This window comes from Protopterus annectens, chromosome 7.part0 (assembly GCF_019279795.1).
Source record: "Protopterus annectens isolate FY-2018-M chromosome 7.part0, PAN1.0, whole genome shotgun sequence".
In the NCBI taxonomy this organism is placed as follows: Eukaryota; Metazoa; Chordata; order Ceratodontiformes; family Protopteridae; genus Protopterus; species Protopterus annectens.
The window spans coordinates 1,214,757,267-1,214,783,298 of NC_056739.1; the positions used below are offsets into that span (position 1 = coordinate 1,214,757,267).

The following is a 26,032-nucleotide window of genomic DNA, read 5'->3' on the forward strand; positions in this document are numbered from 1 at the left end:
GGGAAAGATCGCCCTGCATGCAGAAAACTGGGAACTCATTACCAAAGACAAATGGGTTTTAAATATAGCTTCCCAGGGATACATAATTCACTTCCACTCCTTACCAACTCCAAACGGTTGGCCAGACCTACCCCCAAATCAGTGGGCAGAGGCTCAAAAGGAAGTTCTCTCTCTTCTAAGCATCAGTGCTATTCAACCTGCCCCAGAAGAAGAATGGGGGCAAGGTTTCTATTCTAGACGTTTCCTGGTACCCAGAAAGGACAATTCCTGGCATCCTATCCTGGGCCTGTTTACCCTAAACACCTTTTTGGTAATCCCAAAATTCAAAATGCTAACTCTTTATTAGCTGCTTCCTATGCTAGGCAAAAATGCCTGGTTGGCAACAGTGGATTTAAAGGAAGCCTGCTTGCACATCCCAATAAGGGAATCTTGCAGAAGATACCTACGCTTCATGGCAGGCTACATGCACTATCAGTTCTCTGCACTGTCCTTTGGCTTATCTACTGTGCCCAGGGTATTCGCAAAGTACCTAGCTCCAGTCATTGCATTTTGCAGGCAACGAAATATTCAAATGTACCCATACCTGAACGATTGTCTAATTCAGGCAGAAAGCCAGGACATACTATTAAACCATCTGGCATTTGTAAAGAAATTACTAACTTCTCTGGGGTACACCATAAACGAAAAGAAATCACATCTAGTATCCTGCCAACAAATTGTATTCCTGGGAGCAAGCTTGAATACAACTTCCCAGATGGCCTACCTCACGCCAGAGAAACAAGTTCACTTAGCTGGTTCTTTGTGGTCAGTTTTTTTGAAGTAGGCTATCTGCAAGGTAAATACTGTAAGCTCTGGGGTTCATGGCCTCTTGCATTCTACTAATTCCATGTGCAAGACTGCATATGAGGAAACTACAATGGTATCTAAAAAGCCTATGGTGTCCACATTCTCAGGACCTAGAATAAATGATTCCGATCATACCGTGTGTAAAGATGGAGTTCCTTTGGTGGGCAGAGGCCTGCCACCAAAACAAGGGACTACCATTCACTCTACCCCCTGCCGCCCATACCCTAACAGATGCATCAGACTTTGCACGGGGGGGAGGGGGGGCTCACTTGGCAAGGCAGTGCATTCAGGGCAAATGGAAGCAGAGTCAAATGCACCTGCATATCAATCCAAAAGAAATGTTAGCTGTACAGAATGCGCTTGACAGCCTTCAAGGACCACATTCTTCCAGTACAGTTATTGGTAAAGACTGACAACACCACTGTTATGTGGTACATAAACAAGCAGGGGGGAACCCACTCATACCCTCTCTGCAGACTAGCCATGGCTCTGTGGTGCTACCAAGTGCATCTACAAGCTCAATTCCTGCCAGGCAAGCTAAATACACTGGCAGACTACCTAAGCAGAAATCTCGTGGACCCACACGAGTGGAAGCTGGATCCAAAGATATTCAACATTTTGAGAAACAAATGAGTGAGCCCAGAGATAGACCTGTTTGCCTCCCCTCAGAACTACCAATTGAACAAATTCTGCACAAGGATTCTCCACAGACAAGCTTGGAAAGTGGATGCCCTGTCCTTCACGTAGAAAAAACTAACAGTTTATGCCTTTCTCCCCTCTGCCTCTCCTCTCCAAAGTGCTACTAAAGATCAAACAGGACAAACCAAAGACAGTACTTATTGCACCAGGCTGGCCACACCAACACTGGTGTAACCCCTCTTGCGCAGTGTCACTTCTGGAACCATGGCACCTGCCTCAGACCCCTGCCCTGCTGTCCCAGCAAGAGGGCCAGATTGTGCACCCACAGCTTCAAACCCCGAGCCTTGCAGCCTGTATCTCTCTGTTACCATCCCTCAGTAAGTGATGGATGTCATTCTAGAGGCAAGGAGGCATAGTACTGGAAAATCCTATGCTGAAAAATGGAAAAGATTTTATTCCTGGAAGCAAACACAGGGGATGGACACAACAGTGCCCATTTTACCGCACATTCTTCAATACTTACTGAGATGCTTCACAAAGGCCTTTCCTTTCTTCCATCAGAATTCATGCCTCGGCCATTTCAGCTCATTTATAATAGAGCCAGCCCTCTTCTCTCATCTGCTGCTGAAGCAATTCCTCAGAGGGGCCAAAAACTTAAGACCACTCAGGAGAGCACCTTAACTTTGTATTGGAAAAGCTCATTCTACCTCCCTTTGAGCCAACTACAAATGCAGAGTTGAAATTCCTTTCTTGGAAAACAGCCTTCCTTCTAGCAATCACTTCAGCAAGAAGGGTGTCTGAATTACAGGCCCTCATGGCAGTGGAGCCTGTCATCATCTTTCAGGAGGACAGGGTGTCCCTCAGGACCAATCCCTCCTTTATGCCCAAGGTGGTATCCAGTGTGGCTCTTAATCAGTCCATTCATTTGCCAACCTTCCTTTCTAATCCACAGTACAAAGGGGAACGAATACTGCACTCCTTGGATGTGCACAGACAACTTAAATTTTACTTGGACAGGACTAAGCCCCTCAGGAAATCTGAACAGCTGCTGGTTGCATTAGCTGCAGGGGCAGAGGGGAAGGCCATTTCAAAGCAAACCATTTCTAAGTGGATAGGCCATTGCATTCATTTCTGCTATAAGCACCATGGAAAACCTACCCCACAAAGGGGATAAGACCACATTCAACCAGGGCTGCATCTATCTCTACAGCCTTTCTCAGGGGTGTCCCTACCTGGGACATCCTAGAAGCTGCTACCTGGAGTTCTGCACATACCTTCACCAAGCATTACCACTTGGCAATTTTTTCTAAATCCAGAGCTGATTTTGCCACTGCAGTCTTGCAGGGCCTTATAGCTGGTCCTAATGCTATCTAATTGCCTCCTCCCTTCCTTAGGTTTGGGAATCTACCCAAATGTCATGACTGTAACAGTGAAACACGAAGAACATACTACAGTTGTGTACACCTACCATAAATGTAGATGTTCGAGTGTATTCACTGTTGCAGTCCTGGTTACCTTCCCTCCAGCCCCCTGACTTTTATTGACTATACCTCTATTCTTGCTTACTTTGCTTAAAGCTTTCTGGTGTATTTGCTTTTTTTGGAGGTGTAACCTTGTATGTATAATTGCTTCCCATTATGGGGGCACCTGACATCTGGGACAAGAAAAACTAATGTAATGGCGTCAGCTGCATGCTTTAATACCCCTGACTTCCTGACATCATGGAAGATGAGACAGCAACCGACGCAGGACCCAAGACTTTGATAATCAGGCCGACTGAGGGCTACCTGCAAGCAGATAACCCAAATGTAATGACTGCAACAGTGAATATACTCTAGCATCTACATTTATGGTAAGTGTACACAACTGTACTTTGTTTGGGGCCTTTTTGATGCCCATGCCTTCCTTGTCTGAGGAAAGTATTTAAGCATTACACAGTCTTGACCTTCCTTTGTCTGCAAAGTTCTCCAGAAGGAAGAATCTGCCAGCCCTGCAGAGGCAGTCCTGACTGTGGTCAGGGAGTTTCTTGGTTGGGGGGGTGAGACTATGGTTCCCAGTGTTTACCTGTGTGTGGACAACTATCAGAGGGATTAGTGGCATGACTTGAAGCTTGATAGGTCGTCCTCCAGAAAGAGTCTAGATGAAAAGACCAAGTCCATCTGAGTTAAGTTCTTGGGACAAGCACAGACTGCTTCTGAAAGGAGCATTAGAGGTTGTCCAATATTCAGAACATGGGCGGGAGTTCTACTGACACTTATCTTGTGCTTGAAGGGGATAAAAAAATTTTATCCCATTTTAGACCTCTTTGACTTTGGCCATCGCATCAAAAATGTCTTAAGTGATGACTCTTCAGGATACTTTGAGTGTTACTAGACATGAAGGATACCACTGACCCACAAGGAGGAACATAAGGCAGTTCTTCTGGACTGGCATCACTTCTAATATGGCACATTTGAGCTTTTCTCATTAACTAGGGTACCTATTAAGGTGTCCACCATGGTAGTCAGAGTTGCTGGAGCAGGACCTCCATTTTCTTCCTTGCCTGTATGACTGGCTCCTGTTAATCTCATCCAAGGACTTATGTAAACATCATGCAGTAGGTACTCCACTGACTGCAGACCATAGTAAGTGCTGTAAATTGGGAGAAGTGTCCTTTGAGTCCTTCCCTGTGGATAGCCTTGATAGGCATAGAGCTGGATGATCTACAGTGTCAGTCATTTGTCTGTTAATAGATCACTTACAGATGTTCATGGCCTTGGCGTTCTGGTGAAGGTAGAGTGGATGTGACAAGCACCATATCCTGCTGCCTCTGGTCCAGGTGTTCTGGAACAATTGTCTTGCCCATCATGTAAGAGAGTACAGTCTAATACCTTTTCTGCTTGGTCCTAATGTGTATGTTGGAGCGATGGTTCTTCATGCCTTCATTTTATGGCATGAGGGATTCCTTTGTGCCTTTCCAGAATTCCCTCTGATCCCTTGCCTCATCACAAAGTTTATGCATGAAAGGCTAAATCAGTATCTCCTTGGTGATCAGCAAGTGTGGGTTTCAAGTATCCTTGCCCCTAAAGGTACACATAACTTGGTCTTAGACTGGTATGTTCCTGACAGTTGGAGTGACAGCAGACTCCAACTCAAGGTCTGATCGATGTTGTACATCCTTTGATCATGCTTGTTCTCCTGGCTAGGATCTCAAAGGTTAAAGGTGTGTTGAGTCCTTTCACTTGGCAGGACTGTGGCCCAACACCTTTTTGGTTAACCATCTCCTTAAGTGGAATGCTGCAGCTCCACTGGCCTTTAAATAGGTTTTACTTTTCAAAAAGTCTAAATTTCATAGTTGACAAGCTTTTGCCCATTCATCATTTGGACCTGTTTTCCTATTGGCAGTGAATTTAATTCCTTAGAAAGCTCTCCTGGTGATCATCAGTGCTCCTTGTAGGATCTTTAATCTTCATGCCTTATTTTAGGAACCACATGTAGTCTTTTACATGGACCAGGTGTGCCTTTGCATTAACCTGTGTTTCTACTTGAAACTTGTGTCAGGATTTTCTCTAAACTAGTCCATTTCTCTCTGCTTTCTTTGGGCAGAAACCAGAGGGGGAACTGGCCTTTCCCGCTGTAAATGTGTGCGGTGAGCTATAAAGTTTATGATGAGGATGTACAAGATAAGGAAGACTGATCAGGTGTTAGTCCACCTTGATCTAAGATAAAAACTCATGTTGACATGCAAATCCTAAGTAGATTAGCTGGGTTTTTATCAGGTGGTCAACTGCTGTACTGGAAAACTGTGGTCAAATATCTTCACTGGTGAGTTGCTGCATTTCGTGCTTGATTAAAGCATGCGAGCATGTTGCAGGTATCTGTGCTGAGGCCAGTTTTAGTGCGTACTTTCCACTGAACATTGTTCCTCCATGAGTCCAGGTGAGGCAGCATTTCAAGACTGTTTTCTCCTTTATCCTTGTGTTGCCCACCTGCTGTTACCACCTTGGTGTTTAATGCTAGGCATGCATCTCAGCTGTAGTGACCTGTTGGAGAGGTTCCTTGATATCAGGTGTAAGATACTTTGGTTTCAGTTGCTGTATGACAGGACTCTCCTTAATGTGTCAAATACCTATTCCATTATCTCTCTGTGGTGGGCTGTCTGTCCACCCAGCCTTAGCTGGTGGATTCCTTGTTAAGTCATTAGACGTACATAGGCATATCATGAGATGACCGGGTCAAATCTTTACTGATTTTTTTCAGACTAGTGCTTGCTTGTGATTGGAGGTTGTCTTACGGGTGTGGGGCATACCTTTCAACTTCATAGTGCAATAAATCTGGACAAAGCCATAAATAGTGGGGGGGGGGGGCAAAGGCCCAGAAATGGGGACATTTTTAAATAGTGCTCTTATGAACTTTGAAAGTATGAAGTCTAAAACGCAAAAGTCTGCTGTTTTCTGACTTCAGTTCTCAGTAATTTTGCAGAAAACCAAAAATTGAGGAACAGACCAAATTATGAGACAAAAATTTGAGTATTATGGAAAAATTTTGGACAGTTGAGAGGTGTGGTCTGAGGGTTAGGTATGTTTTACATAGTGAAAATATTGCATGTGTCAGCAGTGAGTGTGTCCAGTCTTGAGCATGGAACCTTTCAAAAAATTTGCCATGTAAAGACTGGTGGAATGGGTGAACCCAGACAAGCAGCTGGTCACTGAAGGTCCCAGTCACATTAATTGATGTGATATAAATGTTTTGGTTGCTGTAGTCTGTGATCTTTTAAAGGTATTTACCTTTTTTAAATACTTGCTTTGTTATAATCTTTTATATCAGACTTGTGTGTGTTAATTTTAGTAAGAGCTTTACTTTTGAGTAAATGAGACTTGTTTCTTTCCCTTCTAGGGGTGCCAGGTTCTTGTGGTAAGCAAGCTGCAGGAAATCATGATGTATGTCATCTGGGCTGCACTGGCCTTTGCTGTGATTCAGGTAAACTTGTAGAAAGACCATGTCTGTGTGTTATGTAAATATCTGTGTAGCTTATATAAAATGAGCATACTTATGATACTGAGATCAATGTTAGCTTATTGTTTTCATTAAATAGTTTCCCTTTTGTGGGCCAGGTAATATCCAGCATGTACTTTCAGTTCTTTTTCTCTCCCATTCCAAGTCAACATTTTCTTTGAAGCTCCCATTAGAATTTAATCCCTTGGTCTCATCTGTGAAAATAAGTCCTTGTAACCAACAGATTATGAACAGAGGGACCTTGCCCAAGATGCCTAATTTGTGCAAAAAGAAAAGCACTAGCTAAACTACAAGTATTTCTGCTTCTTGAACTGTTTTAAACTGTTTAAAGTTGTTTCTGCACCTGCACTTTTAAAGTTTGTCCTGTTTGTTGCATTTACCTGTTGAGGCTACACACTCAAGTGTGCTAGCCTGTGTTACATATTTATTGCATTTTCCTGCTGTTTGTTGCAAAAAAGAAAAAAAAAACAAGAGAGTTATCCTTGTTTCCTGTCTTTCCTGACCTAGAGTAGTCCAAATACAGGCTTTGCTGTATTCTGGACTTTTGGAAAGTTCCTGTGTTGCCCGTTTCCTTTCTTGGATAAAGGGGAGGCTTCTTTGTTCACCAGTGGCAGTGGGGAGCTTAGAGCAGCCTATCTATCCCTGGAGGAGTGTTCCCAGCACAAGAATCTGGTAGTCTATTGGCCGTTTGGGCCAATTTCTAGCTCTTTCAAGTCCCCCTATATAAAACCTGCTTTGGCGCGGTTTTGCGCATAGCATAGCACAGCATCAGGCAGCACCGCTTAATTGGGTTTAAACCATTCTCGGCTCCACAAAGTCTGGTCTTCACTTTTTCCCTTAGAACTGATCTAGTTCTCATAATAAACATCCTATTCCTACTCTAAAGCCTGGCACTTGCTCACTAAAGCAATTATATAAGTCAGCACTAAAAAATTAAAAGCACTACACACTCACAAACTCCCCTTGAGTACCTTGTTCCCCAATGGCCCTTTTTTTCAATTATAAAGGAATTCCCAATACTATTCTAGCATGTCCAAAGGTCAGTTGTCGATCTCCTTTCCGGTCCAGCTGGTGAATCTGGGAATCTTGAGGCAATGTTACAACTGCCTCATGTACACAGACAACCCTCTCCTCCTCCCAACAAATTCCAACACATGTGAGAGATGCAACCATATAGCCAAACTTGAGGCTAAGCTCTCTCAACTCAGTACTGGCGTAACTAGTCAGGAGGAGAAGGAAACCACACTTACTACAATTCCAGTCTCGCATAGAGCTACCACGACAGCAAACCAAACACATAAACACACAAAAACATATTCGGAGCCTCTAAATAAAAATCTGCCTAAGCAGCAGAGACCTCCAAAGCAGACACCCAAGCAACCGCTACCCCAAAACAAAACACATGCAACGTATAGCTCACAAAGCCAGTGTGCCAAACCGTCACAGCCCTTAAGGCTAAACAACACACCTGATACACTTGTAATAGGTGACTCTATCGTCAGGCACACTGACGTCCCGCTCACCAGGCTGAACAAGGAAAAGGTCACAGTGAGCTGCCTGTCTGGCGCTAGGATCCGCCACATAACACAAGCACTCAGGTCACTCCAAGGCAAGTACAAATATGACTCTGTCATTGTCCATGCTGGTGTGAGTGACCTGAAACGTACCTCCCTGGACTACATGAAAAGAGACATAGAGGAGCTCTCTGAGCATGTAGCCCAGGCCGGTATGACCTGACCTTGAGTAGCATCTTACCCTCACCAAGAATGATGCCACAATATGAAGACAAGATGATCAATTTCAACAATTGGCTTAAGTATTGGTGTCATTCAAAGGGGATCCAGTGCCTGTCAGCCTGGGATGACATGCTCGACAAGCCACGATGCTTCGCTAGGGACGGCTTGCACCTGTCACCCCTGGGCTTTCGGATATTAGCAAAGGCTCTTGCCACCCCCATAGTGCCTTTTTAGGCAAGGCTCAAAAGACAAACCCACCTCCATAGGTATCGGGATAAAAAACTAAAAGTAATGCTACTCAATGCCAGAAGTCTAAACCTTAAGACGCACGCACTTGAAACTCTCCTTAGCATGGAGAACATCGATATCTGTGCAGTAACAGAAACCTGGTTCAAGACTCCCGAGAGCACCCCAGCACTACCAGGTTATACCTCATACCATGCTTTTCAGCCCCAAAACTTGGACCGAACCACAAAAGGAGGGGGAGTATCAATATTCGTCAAAGATGCCCACACCTCCAAGTTGGTGGCACAGCACGAAGCATCAGAGACTGTCCATGTGCAACTAACAGTGGGTAAAACTGCCTTCCAGTTTATATCCTGCTACAGACCACCCTCCCAAACCCAGGGACCCCACTCGGCCTTCCTGAGAACACTGGAAAATATGAAGGTCTCTCCAAACGCCATTATATTGGGCGACTTCAACTACCCAAACATAGACTGGGAGCATTACTCTAGCTCCACCCTAGCCCAGAGGTTCCTAGAATTTATAAACTCATATGCTATGGAACAACTTGTTACCACTCCCACAAGAGGGGAAAACGTACTGGACCTGATCATCACCAACATGGGGGCTCTATGCTCCAGACCAGAAGTGTATCCCTCACTGGTAAGATCAGACCATAAACTAATCTCACTGGATATTCACATCCCGACCCCACCCCCTGCCCAGAAAACCACAGCGAAAAACTTCTCTAAAGCAAATTTCACACTCCTCAAAACTGAGGTGCAATCCTTCAAAGCTCCCTGGCCTGTGGAAAATACGGCCCAGACCGCAGAATCATTTATAAACACATTCTATGAACACCTTCAGGAATGTATGGATCATGCAATCCCAAATAAAACCAAGACCCAATTCTCCAAAGGCAGGTGTCCTGTCTGGTGGACCCCAGCCATAAACAAATTATACAATAGAAGGAGGGAAGCTACTACATAATAGAGAAAAATCCAAAAAAGGGAAGGCATCTCTGATCAGTATTAGCAAAAAACTACGGGCACTCATTAAATAGTCTAAGGCCAGCTTCGAGAGAAAAATTGCACAGGACACTAAGGATAATCACAAGGCTTTCTTTAGTTATGTTAGGAACCTGGGTGGGAATTCCCAGATATGCTCAGAATTGGTCCAAAATGACAAAAAATACACCAAACCCACAGACATTGCCAACATCCTAGCTGACAGGTTCAGCGCAAACTTCTCCCCCCCCAAAAGGGCAAATATCTATCCCAGCACAGTGCTGCCCCCCTGACATCTCAGATGCTCAGGTAAGAGCCGCCCTCTCCAGAGCAAAAAAAAAACAGCATCAATGGGACCAGACGGTGTTCCGGGCTGCGTCCCACATGAACTCCAAGAAGAGCTAAACCCAAACATAAAACTACTGCTCAGTCTCAGCCTTACTACAAGATATGTACCCCAAAGAGTGGCGTACAGCAACAGTGGTCCCTCTCCACAAAGGTGGTGCCTCAACGGATCCTGGAAACTATCACCCCATAAGCCTGACTAGCTTGGTCTGCAAAGCTATGGAAAGGATCATCATGGACCTCATAAATAAAGATATTGGGGACCTACAGACACTGGATCCTACCCAGTTCGGCTTTAAGGGCAGATCCTGCCTCTTAAACCTGGTCAATTTCTTTGAAACAGTCACCAGGGCCATTGACGAGGGGAAGGTGGTCCACACAGCCTACCTGGACCTCACAAAAGCCTTCGATATAATACCCCACTCAGGCATTATAGATAAGCTCACCAGCTTAAATATAAACCCCTATGTCAGTAGATGGGTTGCAAACTGGCTCAAGGACAGAACCCACATGGTTAGAATTGCTGGAGCCATGTCAGACTCCAAACCAGTTACAAGTGGCGTCCCACAAGTCTTAGTCCTGGGACCTCTCTTCTTTGGTATACGTTTCTCGGAGGTACAGGCCAACATGGAAGGACTGTGGCTGACCAAGTTCGCAGATGACTGCAAACTAGACGCCATAATAGACTCTCCAGCCGACGCACGCATCCTACAAAAGGGCCTCATAGAAACCGACAACTGGTGCCAGAGCCATGGCCTCAAGCTAAACACCAAAAAGTGAAGTCATCCCCTTTGGCAAAAACAAAGTGCCCACAAATTACCACATAGGTGGTAATCCATTAAGTACGGAAGAAGTAATTAGGGACCTGGGGACCCAAGTTGATAGCAATCTTTCATTTGAAAACCATGTGGCCAAAGTGGTTAGAAAAACATTTTATATAGCCCACCTAATCATTAAGGGATTCACATCTAGATCAGGGGAGGTCATCATGCCTCTTTACTCATCCCTCATCAGGCCCATAATTGAGTACAATGCCCCTTTTGGGATGTACCTTACCAGACACTTGCAGCAACTGGAAAGACCCCAAAAATACCTCACCAAGAGGATCAAAGGGCTGAAACAGATGCCATATGCTGCCCGGTTAAAGAAATCCAGCTGTACTCAGTGGCATACCGCCTGCTCAGAGGCAATCTGTGCCTGACGTATAAAGCCATGTCCAACCCGGAATTAATAGACATGCTGCACCTCAGAAAATCCAAATCCCATCGAGCTACGCGCTCGAGAGACTTGAACCTCAGCACTGAAATAAATAGGACATGCTGGAGGGACAGATTCATAACCCAGAGGCTCTCTTCACTCTGGAATAAAATCCCAGTCCAGGTTAGGCAGAGTCCCTCATTGACTCTCCAAGAGGAATCTTGATGAGTGGATGGGAGATCATAGGTTTACCCCGGGTATCACTTGTGCCACTGTTAGACAGAGGTACAGTATACTAACCTCGAAAAAGGGCATAGCAAAATTCATTTAAAATGGGTGGCGAAAGCCAAACACACTCTGGCTAGGCTTATAAATGCCCTAGGGCAGATAGCTTAGTATGAACCTATAACTACCATTGATGCAGTCCAGCTGCCAACACATTGCAGGAAGAAATTCTTGTCCTGCCTTGCCTCTTGGAGGATAACCGAGATTGGAAGTACCTTCCTTGGGAATTAGTGGGATTCTCGCTGATGTAGACCATAGTCCCCCCTGCTTCATTATCAGAAGGTCTGAGAAATGAAGGATAAGCCCCAGTTTAGCCTTACTTGCTAGTCTCTTCTTCAAATGCTCACTGCCTTCCAGGTGTGATGATTTTTATCCTGTGAGGTTTCATTTTTTTTCCACAGCTTTCATTTTGGGATGATGAGGAATTCAGAAGAGGAGTGCTTCTGTTTTTGAGAAAGGAGTGGTACCTCTTGAGGTGCAAGTACCAGGGCACTAATTCAACTGCTGTGATCCATGAGTAGAGCACTGTCCTCCCTGATGTTCATCGTGTTTCACTGTTGCAGTCATTACATTTGGGTTATCTGCCTGCAGGTAGCCCTTAGCCGGCCTGAATATCAAAGTCTTGGATTCCTGTGTCGGATGCTGTCTCTTCTTCCATGACGTCAGGTCGCCAGGGGTATAAAACATGCAGTCGATGTCATTACATCAGTCTTTCTTGCCGCGCATTGCCCAAAGCAGAAGCAAGTGCCAGTCGGCCGACTCCTGAAATTTTCATTTTCGAGTTTCAGAACCGAAGTCTTCAAAAAAAAAGCTAAGTACCCCATTGGGGATCCATTTTTCTTGCTCTTAACCGATGTCAGTAAAAGTTAACAGTTGTATTACCTGTGGAAAGCAAATATCTGAAAGATTTTCATTCGTACTGCATTCCTTGCTTAGGCCCAGACCACAACGTCCCTTGCTGTCGGTTTTGTGCCTTATTCAACCCCCGGACTATTCGTTGTCAGTTTCTTTTTGCAGCAAATTATTTTGGTACTCTGTTTAACTATCCAGAAATGGCTTCGGTAAGCCATTCAACTACCGACCTTCCGAAAAAACGTAAAGATAGACAGAGACCGAAAAGGTCTAAAGCTGCTGACGCTTCCATTAAGCTAGACGCCAGTTCACCGGTACTCAGGGAGGCGCTTTCGCAGCCCCTGATAACCCACAACTTCAGATTCGCAGGCCTCTACTGAGACCCATTCGGAGTCCGGCATGCTGCGAGATGCTTCTTCGACTGTGGAACCTGTGGATGTCTCTACCTTGGATGGGTCCGGAGCTGCTGTGCAGGCACCGGCTTCTGAGGGTGTATTCTGGCCTACTGAGTTGCATTCCAAACTGACGCCATCTTCTTCTTCAAGGCCTAAAACTCGACCCACGCCTAGAAAACTGACGTCCAAACCGCATGGTCAGGCCCATATGCCTAAAAAACAAATAAGAATGGCTGAAGACCTTATTACTTTAATTAGGGAAAGACGGCCTTCATCCTCTAAGAGACCTAGAACTGATTTTCCTTCTGATTCTTCTGATAAGGATTGTGAAATTTGTTTCTTCTGATTGCCAGGATTTGCCCTTATCTACCTCTGAGGATTCTGATGCAGAGGATTCCATTCCCTCTGCTTCCCCTCCAGAAGATTTTTCTTTTGGTGAAACTTTGCCCACTCTTGGGGAACATTTCCGTTGAAAAAGCCAGGATTACTCTGACTACAAAAAGAGGCCTAGGGAATTCTTACTCCTCCCTCAACACAGGCCTTTAGCAATCCCTTCTGTCCTGGACATTGTAGATGATGCCTTCTTGGAATCTAGCCTTTCCCCAGACACTTTACCTCAAGCTCCCAGGAAGCCTGACTGGTATTAGAGTACCTGACTCTCAAGTTCCAATTCAAGAATCCTACTGCGGATCCAGGGACCATTTCCCAAGGACCTAAAGGCATTAAGGCTACTACTGTCGAAAACACTATCCCCTCTGATAGAGATTCCAGGGCCTTGGACAGATGGGGTAAGAAGGTATACACGTCTGCTACTTTGGCCATTAGGGCCTTAAACTGCCAGATGTAATGGGATCCTATCTCGCCTACATTCATAACTGATGGGTTCGGCTCCGACTCGGCCACTATATAGTAGAACGAAGTCTCTAATTGGCTGGGCTACCCCTTATCCCAGAATGCACCACGCCTGCTTCCCCAGATCTCGTTTGCTGTTTTTCAAGCTAGACGTGGTCTCGATTTGGCTGGAGCTAAGTGGGGTTTTTTTGTACTTTTTGGTCTTTTGACCTAGGGTTTTCTTCACTAATTTAACAAACAGCTGTTTTAACAGCTTTACGTGTGTGTGTGAACCTGTTTCAGTGTGATTGGTATTTTTTCTACTTACCGGGCAAGGCCCGTTTAAGTTAGAGGGCCCTTGCCCTTATTTGTGAGTCAATGTGTTGATTTTGTCTACTTTAAGGTTTACTTTTCGCCCTACTGTACTATCGGGCTAAGCCTGTTTTAGTTAGAGGGCTTCTGCCCGTTTTGTGTTCTGTATCCCGGGCCAGTCCCGTTTTTGAGTCAAGGGCTCTTGCCCTACTTTAAGGTTACTTTTCGTGGTGAAAAATGGTTGTGTGATAGGATGTCAAAAGAGCAGAAGTCTGGTTTTAAAAAGTGCACCAAGTGCAACTACAAAATGTCTCTTACTGATAGCCATGCTGTTTGCGTTTATTGTTTAGGACCGAAACATTTGCAGGAAACATGTAGTGTTTGTCATGCTTTTTCCTCTAGGGTCCTTCAAGAACGTAAAAATAAATTGATCCTTAAGGGCCTTATTAAGCCCTCCTTTGAGGAAGCTTTGGCTTCTCCTTCCTCTCCAGCTTCTAAAAAGAAAAGGTCATCGGCTCCGACCAGTCCGTCGGAACTGACTTCCAAGAAGCATAGGTCGACCTCTTCTTCCTCGGCTCCAATGGCTTCGGAGCCTCGGGTGGAAGGGTCTGCCTCGATACCTCTTTCCTCGGCTCCATTGGTGTCGGAGCCGCAGGTTGGGGATCGAGAGGCGAATCACCTGCTTCGGCTCCTTTGGTCTCGGAGCCGTTGGAGGTGTGCAGCTCAGACTCTCCCCCCTGGCCGCGAAGTCCCCTTCGGCGCCGATGCTTATTCATACGGTTCCGGTGCTGATGGTGTTGGAGCCATTTCGGAGCCGGTCCCCTGGTCTATCGGAGCCGAGAGAGAAGTCGTCTCGGCCCCCATCTATTTCCTCTAAATCCTCCAGGTTGTCAGACTCAGATTTGGACAGAGTTATCCAGAGGCTTTTCCAGTCCCCGGTTTTTGCAAAAATGGTCTCTGCTCCAGCCCACTCGGCTCCGTAGCCGGTCCCCACTTCGCATCCGATTCCTCCTCCAACCTCCTCAGAGCCGTTGGAGTCGGTGATGGTAGAGCGGAGCAGAGTTGTCCAGTCGGAACCGATTCTCCCTCAGAGCTTCTCTGTTCCGACCATCATTCCTACCCTGTCCTCTGCGTCAGGGTTTGGTGCCGGGACTTCCTCGGTCAGGGCCGAGGGGAGCACTTTGGAACTGTTAGCTTCGGTGCCTAGTCTTCCCCTTGGAGCGTCGGCCGCAGGGATTCCCGGTACCGTTGTGGTCTCTCAGCCGGTGTCCTCTGTAGAGTCTGGAGGTCCTGCTTTTGAGGCCATGAGGGAGTGCGCTGGCCATGTATTTGCCGGCTCAGCAAGTCTCTAACTCACTGTCCCTAGACTTGGGAACTGGTGCTTCTGGTGTGCTTCATTCCCACGACAGTGGGGCCCCAGGGCCTGAGGATACTCCCTTGGGGGGTTCCCTTCTTCCGGGAGGTCCTTCTGAATCCGCTTCAGATGAACCTCCAAGAAAAAAATTGTGCAAGAGGAAGCACATTGACTCCCAGGATGAGTCTATCACATCAGATACTGACCTCGATGCGGAGGTGTCCCCAAAATCGTCCTCTGACGTCGCATTCTCAGATATCCTCGAGATCCTGAGACAGAGAGGCGATTGGCAGTCCAAAACCCCTTCCGCGGAGGAGTCAGTCTTCCTCAAGGCTTTTGGGGCCCAGCCCTCTGCCTCCTGGGTGTCTCCACCTTTCGATGAATTACTAGATTTAGTTTCTCGAAGGGTGTGGGAACACCCTGACACTGTGGAACCGGAGCCCACCAGGCCTAACAAGTTCCTCTCAGCCCCTCCTCAAAAGGAATTTTTGACTAAAGGAGTTGCAGTAGATGCGATGGTGGTGGCATCTGCCACTCAGCAAGACGTGGCAGAGGCTTCAACGTCTATTCACCCTCCCAATAAGGATTCCAGGAGCATGGATAGGTACTGGAAGCGTACCCTTTCTTCAGCGGCCTTTATCCTGCGGTCGCTGAATTATCTTTGTCATTTTACCAGGCTCCATAGGGACCTCCTCAAAGAGTTAGGTGAGTCTCTTACGGGTAATCTTCCTGAGGCGTTAGCCCAAACTGTTGGCGCCCAGATGACTACCCTATCTTTGATAGTCAACTCGTCCATGAGGCTCATCTCATATGCGGCCGAAGGCGAGAGCAGCGGGAACAGGCGTGGCTCTTAGAAGACACGCCTGGTTACGCTTGTGTCCCTTTGCGGAGGCCTTTAAGTCTTCCTTCACCGACGCCCCCTTTGATGGGTTCTCCCTGTTTGGACCCAAGGTGAAGGACACACTTACTCGGTGCGAGCAGGAGGGCAAGACCTTGACTGCCGTGAGGGCCTGTTTTTCCGCTCCCTCTAGACCTTACCCCAAGGCCCAGAGAGGAGGGAAAATGTGGTTCAGGAAATCTCAAAGGTCTTTCCCTACTCCACCGAGTGATCCCCCCCCCCCTCTAGAGGCAGGGGGGGGGGGATTCAGGAAGACGCCATCCCAGAGGCGGCAGAGGCCCCCGTAACTCTGGAGACCGCGATTCCTTTCGTGGTCCATCCTACGCTCCCCATCCCTGAGACGTGGCCTGACTGCGCATCTCCGGAGCCAGTCGTGGGTCGTTTTGCGGAACACCCGCAGGCTTGGGGAATCTATCACCAAGGATCAGTGGGTGCTCTGAACCATAACCGGAGGCTATCTCATCCCTTTCATCAAGATCCCCCCTCTTACCAGAAAAATCCCAGATGTGCCACCCAGTCAGCGGGATCAAGCAGCGGTCGAGGTTTCAAAGCTGCTAAGAAAAGGAGTCGTCCAGCCTGTCCCCGCCGACCAGATCGGATCAGGAACTTACTCAAGCCTATTTTTGGTGCCAAAAAAGACAGGGGACTTAAGGCCCATTTTGGACCTCAGATCATTGAATCGCTTTGTAAAAAAATCCAAATTCCGAATGGTCACCCTTCAGTCCATTCTCCCGTTATTGGAGAAGGATGTCTGGATGTGCTCCATAGATCTCGAGGACACTTACTATCACATTCTGATAAGTCAAGAGTCCAGGAGTCATTTACGCTTCTGCCTGGGAACCAGTCATTTCCAGTTCCGAGCACTGCCCTTTGGTCTCACCACAGCCCCCAGGGTGTTCACCAAGTGTCTGGCAGTAGTAACAGCTCACTTGAGAAGTCTAGTATTCCAAGTGTTTCCCTATCTAGACGACTGGCTCCTTACTGCCACCTCCAAGCATCTATTAGTTCGGGCGCTTTTGACCACAGTCAGTTTGGGTCATTCACTAGGAATCACGTTCAATTGGGGAAAATCTGTGCTGCAGCCATCTCAGCGTATTACCTTTATAGGCGCAGAGTTAGACACAAGAAGAATGCGGGCATTCTTGCCGGCAGAAAGGATTCAGGTCCTGCAGTCTCAGGTTCAAACCTTGTTACCCAGATCACGAGTTCAGGCCAGACTGATTCTGCAGTTATTGGGCACGATGGCCTCGACTATTCTTCTAGTCCCCTTAGCCAGGCTGCACATGCGGGTGCTGCAATGGCTCTACTGTCGGTTCAATGTTCCTTTCAGGAACTTCCCTTGAACCATTTGGTCCAGATTACGGAAATGTGCCGTCGGGACCTACGTTGGTGGCTGCTTCGGTCCAACCTGGACCAGGGGTGACCCTTTGCCCTTCAGCCTCCTGTCGCCACGGTGACCACAGACGCCTCCCAGATAGGGTGGGGGGGTCATTATCTGGACAGGTCTGTCCAAGGCACGTGGCAGGCTCACGAAACGCACTTACATATCAATATCCTGGAAATGAGAGCGGTGCTACTGGTGTTGCAAACACTTCATCATGCTCTTCCCCGGGGTACTATTGCGATTCTATCTGACAGCATGTCGGTAGTCTGGTACATAAACAAGCAAGGCGGAACCAGGTCCTACCCTCTTTGCCGAGAGGCCATGAGAGTGTGGCATTGGGCGATTTCTACCCAGCGTTTCCTAGTGGCAACGCACATTCTGGGGAAATCCAATGTGATTGCAGACAGGCTGAGCAGGACTCTCCTGCTGCCCCACGAGTGGTCCCTCAACGACAGGGTGGCTGCAAACATCTTCGCCAAGTGGGGCCTCCCTTGTTGCGACTTGTTCGCCAGCCCTCACAATGCGAAATGCAGGGAGTTCTTCACTCTGACTCCCTCTCAAGGGCAGATTCCCAGGGACGCTCTAGTTGGCCCCCCGGTCTACTTTACGCCTTCCCTCCGGTTCCCCTTCTCCTGAAGGTGATACAGAAGGCTATTTATCTAGGAAGCAACATGATTTTGATCGCTCCACACTGGCCTCGTCAGGTTTGGTTCCCCTTCCTTCTGAGGTATGCGATGTAGGGCCCATGGTTTCTGGACCTGGTGCCCGACCTGTTAACTCATCAGTTGGGACAGTCTCGCCCATCCCTCAGGTCCTTGAGGTTGGCCGCTTGGTTACTCCACTTCCAACCTTAGTCAGAGATAACTCTTTTTCTCCAGACGTCATCCACATTTTGTCCTCTTCTCACAAACCTTCCACTATTAAACTGTATTCCAGCAAGTGGAAGAGGTTTGCTCTTTGGGCCCAGCAACGATGTATAGATCCCTTACCCCCAGTACCTCAGGTTTTAGAATTCCTGGCTTCTTTGTTTTATTTGGGCTCTTCAGTTTCCACAATTAAAGTCCAACTGGCGGCTATCTCTAATTTTCATGTCTCCTTTGAGCCTTCCTTAATGGCAAACAGGCTTTGCAAATCTTTCCTTAAAGGAGTGTGGCTCCTTCGGCGCCCAATAGCCCATCCTGTGCCCCCTTGGGACCTGAATATGGTTCTAGCTTCTTTAACTGCCCACCCCTTTGAACCAGCAGCTACTTGTGATATAAAATTTCTATCTTGGAAAACCGCCTTTTTGGTGGCAATAACCTCTGCCAGGCAGGTCTCAGAGCTTCAGGCTCTCTGTTCTAATCCTCCTTATTTGACCTTTCACAAAGACAGAGTGTCCCTCAAGTTAAATCCCTCTTTCTTGCCCAAGGTAGCATCCCCCTTATGCATTCAACAATCCTTGGAGCTCCCTGTGTTTTTTCCCAAATTCTCCAATAGCGCAGAATATATTTTCCATCAGTTGGATGTTCACAGACAACTGCGTTTTTATTTAAGTAGGACCAATCAGACATGAAAGTCAGATCAGCTGTTTGTGTCCTTTGCGGAAAATAGGTTGGGTCAACCGGTGGCTAAAACCACCATAGCCAAATGGATTAAAGATTGCATCTCCTTCATTTATTCACGGTCCAGCAAAGGGCTACCCTTCCCAGTCAGGGCTCATTCTACCAGGGCAATGGCTACTTCTGTAGCATTCCACTCCAAATTATCGATAGATGATATCTGTGCGGCCGCTACCTGGACTTCTCCGCACACCTTCATTTCTCATTACAAGATAGATGTGGCTTCTCGGGGTAGAGCTTCCTTTGGTTCCACAGTTCTCAGGAGTGTTTTCCAATGAGCCACCCGGGATTTAGGTGCTAGGGACGCTGTCCCATCAGTTAATGAATGTAAGCGAGATAGGATCCCATTACATCTTTTAGTTATGTACTTACCATAACTTCGGATGTATGGGAGCCATCTCGCCTACATTCATACGTACCCGCCCTCCTTCCCCCTTCCCATTGGATTTAGAGGGAATGTTGCTACTTACTGAGTTTTTCTCTTGAAGGACTTTAGTTTGTTACAGTTGCTGGTATGTCTCTGTGTCTGGATGTAGGTATGAAAGCGAACAAACAAGATCTGGGGAAGCAGGCGTGGTGCATTCTGGGATAAGGGGTAGCCCAGCAAATTAGAGACTTTGTTCTACTATATAGTGGCCGAGACGGAGCCGATGGATCGGCTCCGAATCCATCAGTTATGAATGTAGGCGAGATGGATCCCATACATCCGAAGTTATGGTAAGTACATAACTAAAAGTTTCATATGATAAAGTATCAGCAGCATATTATGGGACTACTTAAACAGAAAATGTTGTTGATTCCTGACTGCTGAAAATAGAGTTACAGCATTTAATGCATTCTGCTGAACAAGTTGGTAAACATACTTTGCAGTGTGGTTTTGACTCTCTAGAAGCATCTTGCAGGGCTGCTGTCACTGGGTCTGTACTTAGAAGGCATGCTTGGCTTAAGGAGCAAAATTTGCCAGATCATGTTAAAGCTAAATTACTGGATGCTCCCTTAAACCAAGACCGCCTGTTTGGCAACAAAGCAGAAGTCTTCCTTAAAAAGATGGAGGAAAAAGCTAAATCTTTGCAAACTGTTAAAGATTTTCTGCAAATACAGCCTCCTAGATTTAGCAGGCATTGGCCTTCTAAAAATTGGTCCTTTCCTGTCTCTTCCAGGCCTTCAGTCCAAACCCAGGAACAGCAGACCACCTAGGCTACAGTCTCAATGTACTCACAGGCCTAAGCAGTGGGGGGGCTCCCACTTCCAAAGCTGGAAGTAGTAAGAAACCCCCTATGGAAAAATGTCACAATGACTTAAACATAAACCTTCCAAGCCCTGCTCATCTGCCTGCTCCCTTAGGGGAATAGATTGCCCTGCATGCAAAAAACTGGGAACTCTCTACCCAGGACAAATGGGTTTTAAATGTAGTTTTCCAGGGATACAGATTCCACTTCCACAACTTACCAACCCCAAACAGTTGGCCAGACCTACCCCCAAATCAGTGGGCAGGGGCTCAACAGCAGGTTCTCTCTTCTAAGTATCAGGGCTATTCATCCTGTCCCAGCAGAAGAAAAGGGACAAGGTTTTTACTCCAGACTTTTCCTGGTACCCAGAAAAGGCATCTCCTGGCGTCCTGTCCTGGACCTCTCTATTCTAAACGCCTTTTTGGTAATCCCAAAATTCAAAATGCTAACACTTCAACAGCTGCTTCCTATGTTAGGCACAGATGCCTGGTTGGCAACCTTAGACTTAAAGGAAGCTTACCTGCACATTCCAATAAGGGAATCTTGCAGGAAATGCCTACGCTTCAAAGCAGGCTCCATGCACTATCAGTTCTCTGCACTTTCCTTTGGCTTATCTACTGCGCCCAGGGTATTCACAACGTGGCTAGCTCCAGTCATTGCATTTTGCAGGCAAAGAAATATTCAAATATACCCATACCTGGACAATTGTCTAATTCAGGCAGAAAGCCAGGACATGCTACTAAAACATCTGGCATTTGTAAAGAAACTTCTAACCTCACTGAGGTACACCATAAACTAAAAGAAATCTCATCTAGTACACTGGTACATAAGCAGGGGGGAACCCACTGGTACCTGCTCTGTGGAACACAGCCTTGAGCTACCAAGTACACCTACAAGCTCAATTCCTGCCAGGCAAGCTAAATTCACTGGCAGATGACGTAAGCAGAAATCTCATGGACCCACACGAGTGGAAACTGGAACCAAAGATGTTCATCGTGTTTCACTGTTGCAGTCATGACTGTAGGGTTCTCCCCTGATGGCAGGCAGTCCTCAGTCGGCCAGAATCCCAAAGTCTGGGTCCGGCGTCAGCTGTTCAGCCATGCTCCCTGACGTCAGAGCGCCAGGAGTACAAAGCTGACAGCCGCCGACGCCATGTTCTCCAGTCTTTCTTGCCATGCAGTGATAGCAGTTCGCAAGTGCTGGTCGGCTGACTCCTGGCAATCTTTTCTGAACAAACTTCAGTCCGAAGACTTTCTTCTCCTACTCAAAGCTAAGTACCCCGTTGGGGAAACTTTTTTCTTGCTCCAGTCCGATGTCAGAAAAAGTTAATAATTGTATTTCATGTGGGAAGCAAATACCTCATAAGGATTTTCATTCTTACTGTATTCCTTGCTTAGGCCCTGACCACAACGTAGCTAGTTGTCGGTTTTGTGCTAGATTCAATCAACGTACAATTAAACGAAGGTATGATTTTGCATTTCATTACTTCGGTAGGTTTAATTACAAAATGTCGTCTGATACGGTTCCGACTACTGGAGTTCACAAACGACGCAAGGACAAAGACAGGCCTCCGAGGTCCAAATCTGACTGACACCGTCAGTGAGGTGCTTTTATTGCCCCTGTTGTCTGCCATTTTGGAACAGATGGCCGAAACGAACTCCCACGAGGAGCCAACTAGGCCTTTGAATATTTCTGCTGCAGGACCTTCGGACAATGCTCCTTCGGATGGGTCCGGAGCCGCTATGCAGGTACCGGCTTCCAAAGGGGTTTTCAGGCCTACTCAGCTTCTAATAAAGGCAAAGCCAAAGACTCCTTCTAAATCAAAGACTGCAACTCGGGCTCTTCTGATCCGGCTCCCAAGTCACAGAAACAGTTACTTAAAATGGTGGAGGACTTAATTACTATGATTAGGGGTTCGCATCCCCCTCCAGATAAAAGGCCAAGGCAGGAAGTTTATTATGACTCCTCTGATCAGGCTTCTGTTTCTTCAGTTTCTTCTTCTGACCAGGAATATTCTTTCCCTCCTTATGAGGATTCTGATGCTGAGGAATCCATTCCTTCAGCTTCTCCCCCTGAGGATTTCTCTTTTGGGGAAACTTTGCATGAAATGAGGGAACATTTCCACTGGGAAGGACAGGAGTATTCGGAATCTAAGAAAAGACTAAGGGATTTTCTTCTTCCCCAACATAGACCTCTGGCTATTCCTCCTATTTTGGATATTGTGGATGATGCTTTTTCGGAGGCTAACTTAACCCCTGACTCTCTTCCTCCAGCTCCTGTTAAGCCTGACAGATATTACAGGGTTCCTGATTCCCACCAGTTTTTATACAAGAACCCTACTGCTGACCCTGAAACCATTTCTCAGGGTCCTAAGGGAGTTAAGGCCGCTTCTGCTAAAAAAACCCATTCCCACTGAGAAGGATTCCAGATCTTTAGAAAGATGGGGCAAAAAAGTGTACACTTCTGCTACTTTATCTATTAGGGCTTCAAACTGTCAGTTTCATATGCTGAAATACCAGCAATTTCTCCTGTCTGTATTAAAACAAAAGCTGTCTGTATTGCAACAAAAGCTAACTTCCATTCCCACCTGTACAGATAAGGAATTACATGACTTAATGCATGCCACTGAACAAGTTGGGAAGCATGGTTTACACTGTGGATTTGATGCCTTGGAGGCTTCTTGTAGGGCTGCTGCCTCTGGCACAGTAATTAGAAGGCATGCATGGTTAAAGGAACAAAATTTGCCAGATCAAGTAAAAGCTAAATTATTGGATGCTCCTGTTCAGCATAATGTTTTGTTTGGATCTAAAGCTGAAGAGGTGATTAAAAAGATGGAGGACAAGGCAAAATCCATGCAAACAGTTAAAGATTTCTTACAAGTACAGCCACTCAGATTTAGTAGGAATTGGCCTACAAAAAATTGGTCCTTTCCCAATTCAGACAGGCCTCAGAGGGGTAGATACAGGCGGCTCGAGGAAGGCCTCAAACACAAGCCTCTTATAGACCAAGACAGTGGACTGCTTCCACCCCTAGGGGAGGAGAGGACATGTCGCAAGCTCATAGGAAACGCTCAATGACTCTCTCGGTTGGGCTGCAGGAACTTCTTGCCTGGAAGCCCCTCTCGGAGGAGAACTTTCTCTTTTTCACCTAAATTGGACTCTTACAACACAAGACAAGTGGGTTCTGGATGTGGTTTCAAGAGGTTACAAATTCCATTTTCATACCCTACCAAGGCCAAGCGGCTGGCCAGATCTTCCAAAACATCAATGGACAGAGGCCTTAAACCAGGTGGAAGCTCTCTTGGCTATGAAAGCCATAGAACTAGTTCCACTTTTAGAGATGGGACAAGGTTTTTACTCAAGGCTCTTTCTAGTCCCCAGGAAGCAAAATTCATGGAGACCCATTCTGGATCTGTCAGTCTTGAACACTTTTCTAGAGATACCAAAATTCAAGATGCTTTACTCTACAGCAGCTACTTCCAATGCTGACCAAAAATGCATGGATGGTAACTTTGGATTTAAAGGAGGCATATTTACACATTCCCATCAGGCAGGAACGCAGAAAATACCTCAGGTTCAAGGCCAGATCGAGGCACTTTCAATTCTCTGCGCTGCCCTTTGTATTGTCTACTGTGTCCAGGGTCTTCACCAAATGCCTGGCCCCAGTAGTAGCTTATTGCAGACTCAAGGGAATTCAAATTTACCCTTATCTGGACGACTGTCTTATTCAGGCAGACAGCAGGGATGTCTTACTCCAGCATCTACAGTTTGTTCTGAATCTTCTCAAGTTCCTGGGATTCACTGTAAACATAAAAAAATCAAATTTGACACCCTCACAACAGATAATTTTTCTGGGCGCTTCTCTAAACACAACAACCCAGATGGCATTTCTGACATACGAAAAACACAACAACCCAGATGGCATTTCTAACATACGAAAAACAGTTACAGCTGGCTTCAACTTTCAAAACCTTGGCAACTTCAACTCAGCTTATCTGCAAGGAGATTCCTGCAGGCTTTGGGTTACATGGCCTCCTGCATCCTTCTCGTACCATATGCAAGACTACATATGAGGAAAATACAGTGGTACCTAAAAAGTGTATGGTCTCAGCATTGCCACAGTTTAGACATATACTGATCTCCGTCCTGCCTTGTCTTCAAAAGGAATTCCTTTGATGGTCCAAGGCATGTACTCTAAACAAAGGAAAACCCTTCTGTCTGCCTCCTGCCACTCAGATACTAACCACGGATGCCTCAGATTATGCATGGGAGCCCATTTTCGGGGCAACTGCCTGCAGGGCCTCTGGATAAAGGATCAGAAGCACCTGCATATCAATTTAAAGGAAATGTTAGCCGTTCAGAAAGCTCTTTTGGCCTTCAGGAATCTTCTACAACCAGGACAACTACTGATACGAACAGACAACACCACAGTTATGTGGTACATAAACAAGCAAGGGGGATCTCATTCCTACCCCCTTTGCAGACTAGCCATGGATCTGTGGAACATAGCTCTAGCTTGCAATCTGGACCTTCAAGCTCAGTTTCTACCAGGGAAGCAAAACTTCCTGGCAGACAGTCTGAGCAGAAACCTTTCGGACCCACATGAGAGGATGCTGGACACCGAAATATTCAAGATGATAACAGCAGTCTGGGGATGTCCTCACATAGACCTCTTTGCATCCCACCTCAATCATCAACTACAGATTTTTTGCACCAGGACTTTCCACAAACTAGCTTGGAAAGTGGATGCACTATCATTCAGTTGGAGAAACCTCTCGGGATATGCCTTTCCGCCTCTTCCTCTTCTTCCACTGGTATTATTAAAGATCAAACAGGACAAGCCCAAGATGATAATCTTGCTGGCTCCAAATTGGCCTTGACAGTTTTGGTACCCAACTCTGAAAAACATTTGTCTGGAGCCCCCATGGGTTTTACCACAGACTCCGAACCTTCTGTCCTAACACCAGGGTTAGGTTCTACACTCCCATGTCAGAACTCTCAACCTGGCGGCCTGGTTAATCCAGGGTCTTTGATTCATTCTCTCCTACCCAAGCAGGTTATGGATGTCATTATAGAAGCCAGACGTCCTAGCACTAGAAAATCTTGTGCAGGGAAATGGAAAAGATTTTGTTCCTGGATGCAGGCTCCGGATTCTGATCCTCTTCTTCCTAACATTCCTTTGATTTTACTTTACCTGACAGACCTCTTACATAAGGGTCTCTCTTTCTCTTCCATTAAGATACATGCCTCTGCTATTTCTGCTCATTATAATACAGGCCCTCCAATCTTTTCCCACCAGCTCGAGAGACAGTTTCTCAGAGGAGCTAAGAACTTAAGGCCCGCTAGATCTCCTCCCATTCCTGCTTGGGATCTCAACTATGTTTTGGAAAAGCTCACCTTACCTCCTTTTGAGCCTGCTGCCACTTCTGACATCAAGTTTTTATCTTGGAAAACAGCCATCCTGTTAGCTCTGACCTATGTCATGAGAGTTTGAGTTGCAAGCTCTTATGGCTGTAGAACCTTATATTATTTTTCATCAAGACAGGGTGTCTTTAAGGACTAATCCTACTTTCATGCTTAAGGTGGTTTCCAACTTGGCTTTAAATCAAACTATTCACTTGCCAACTTTTTTCCCCCACCCCTCAAAATAAAGGGGAAAGGATCTTACATTCCTTGGATGTACACAGACAACTACATTTTTACCTGGACAGAACCAAGGACATCAGGAAATCAGAGCAATTGTTTTCTTATGCTTCAAGTTCCCAAGGTAAAGCCATTTCAAAACAGACCATTTCTAAATGGATTGCTCATGGAATCAGATTTTGTTACTCACACAATGGAAAGCAAATCCCAGGGAGTTATACGGGCTCATTCCACCAGAGCTGCTGCCACTTCAGCTGCCTTC

At 46.3% G+C, this 26,032-nt stretch overlaps 1 protein-coding gene across 1 annotated transcript in view; it reads left to right on the forward strand.

The window, feature by feature from the left end:
• The window catches only part of LOC122806151 (tetraspanin-3-like), a 288,513-nt gene that overhangs the window by 251,493 nt on the left and 10,988 nt on the right, over positions 1–26,032 (forward strand). The window contains exon 4 of the mRNA XM_044076388.1: positions 6,361–6,444. Coding sequence (XP_043932323.1) covers positions 6,361–6,444 — 84 coding nt within the window. The remainder of the gene's footprint in view (positions 1–6,360; positions 6,445–26,032) is intronic.